The sequence below is a fragment of the Charadrius vociferus genome, unplaced genomic scaffold (assembly GCF_000708025.1).
Source record: "Charadrius vociferus isolate BGI_N301 unplaced genomic scaffold, ASM70802v2 scaffold358, whole genome shotgun sequence".
Classification (NCBI taxonomy): domain Eukaryota; kingdom Metazoa; phylum Chordata; class Aves; order Charadriiformes; family Charadriidae; genus Charadrius; species Charadrius vociferus.
This window is the reverse complement of record NW_009649576.1, coordinates 346,936-348,722: the sequence shown is the minus strand read 5'-3', so window position 1 is coordinate 348,722 and position 1,787 is coordinate 346,936. Positions and strand designations below refer to the sequence as shown.

Sequence of the window (1,787 nt, the reverse complement as noted above, 5' to 3'; positions counted from 1 at the left end):
TTAACAAGAGAACACCCAGAGCTGGGATATTGGCCAAGACACTCCTGGCTTGCATCCTGCCCAGCTTCTCCTCCTCTTCCCTCTCCTCCTCAGAGCTGCCCAAGGCTCAACCAGAGCCTGGGGAACTCACACCCCCTTTAGCCTTCTCCCCTCCCACCTTGATCTCCACTTGATGCCGCTCTTCTGCTTCCTCCATCTCCCGGTCCTTGTTCCGCAGCTCTGCTCTCTTCTCCTCCAGCTGCCGGCGGGTGATCTCCCAGAAGGTGTGAATCTTGTCACGCTCCAGCTGGAAATAGTTGCGCTCTTCCCGTTCCCGGTCCAGCTCCTCTCGGAGACGTGCAACATGCTTCTCCAGCTGCAAAGCCAAGGGGAAGAGCCAAATAGGTGAAAAAGGAGACCTCGGACAGATGCCTCTGCAAGACACTCGTGGCAAGCCACGTTGCAAACTTGGCAGGACACAGTGGCTGCTACTGGGATGCAGAAGCTCAGGAGAGAAGGGGAGGTGCCCCGACACACCCTGGACCTAACAGAACCCATCAGTCTCTGGAAAAGGAGTAACAAAACCTTCTTCTGCTGTAAGCAGCCCAAGCTCAGATATTCTGCCTCACAGTGTCCAGTCACACCATTCTCAGGTGCTTCAATAACAGCAGGATGTGGAAGATCTTATCCTAGGAGTGAGGTCCCCAGGCCAGGGCTGCCTCCTCTGGTTGTATGATACCTGGCAAAACAAGCAGGACAACTGAGGGGCAGCAGCTGCACCTTCCACCTCTGCCTGCCCTCCCTGCACCTATGGGAGCCTCCTGCCCCAGCAGCAACACAACTGAGCATACCGCAGGCTGCAAATCACATCTCCAGGCTGAGCCATCACACAGCTGAGCTGGCTGCCAGGGTTATGGAGTCAGGGAGAAGACAGTGAGGGCACAGGGCTGGAGAACAGAGTGCCCGAGAACAGCGGAAGGGAGGGTGGGATGAGGGGGCCGCTCCTTCCAGTAAGTGAGAATCCCCCCAGCCCAGACATGTGTCAGGCGGTGAAATGAACCCCAGCCGCTTGTCTCTGTCACCCTCCACCACCTGTCGTCCCCAGAGCCAGGCACCAAGCAGGGGTCCCGAGCGCTGTTCTTGTAAGCAGCAATGTCCACTGCAGGGAGGGCTGGGAGACGGGGGATCTCTCACCTGCTCTTTGCTCATCTCCTTTGGGGACAAGGCATCTACCACTGCTGGAGCTTTGCTCCCTTTCCCTTTTTTTCCAACTTTCTTTTTTGGTGCCTAAGGAAAGAAAGGAAAATGCACAAGGTACGCATGTGGCTCAGGTGCCGGGAGGAAGCTGTGCTGCTCAATGCCCGTGCACCAGCCCAGGCCACGAAGCATACCTGCTCTCATGGCGAGGAGAGGATAAGAAGGGTGACAGGGAGTGCTGGCTGATGCAGCCAGGGTGCTCAGAAGGAGCCTGAAAGCCTCTGAGACCCTCCAGGACACCCACAGCTCGTGCCCAGCCGCTGCCACCTCATCTCCACAGCGAAGCCCACAAGCACAAAAGCAAGTCCCCAGACGAATGCCTCACGAGTGTCACGGCAGTGCTGTGCACAGCGCCAAGGGGCTCCCTTCCCTCCCCAAGACCGGGGCGGGCCAAACCGCAGCGCTCGGGGCTCCCTCCCCACGAGCGGGCCAGGCCAGGCCCGCGCCCCACGGCCTTCCGCTACCCTCACCCCCGGGCTCCAGGGCACCCTTCAGTAGTAGGCCCAGAGCCCGCTCCCCCAGCAGCCCCAGGGCTCTCTCTCTCTCTCTTC

General features: G+C 59.3%; 1 protein-coding gene across 1 annotated transcript in view; it reads right to left on the bottom strand.

Annotated features, from left to right (window-relative positions):
- The window catches only part of GAS8 (growth arrest-specific 8), a 6,917-nt gene extending 5,657 nt beyond the window's left edge, over positions 1-1,260 (bottom strand). Inside the window, exons 1-2 of the mRNA XM_009890334.1 lie at positions 1,174-1,260; positions 158-355 (exon numbers count right to left, since the gene is read on the bottom strand). Coding sequence (XP_009888636.1) covers positions 158-355; positions 1,174-1,188 — 213 coding nt within the window. The 5' untranslated portion in view covers positions 1,189-1,260. The remainder of the gene's footprint in view (positions 1-157; positions 356-1,173) is intronic.
- Positions 1,261-1,787: the final 527 nt, after the last annotated feature.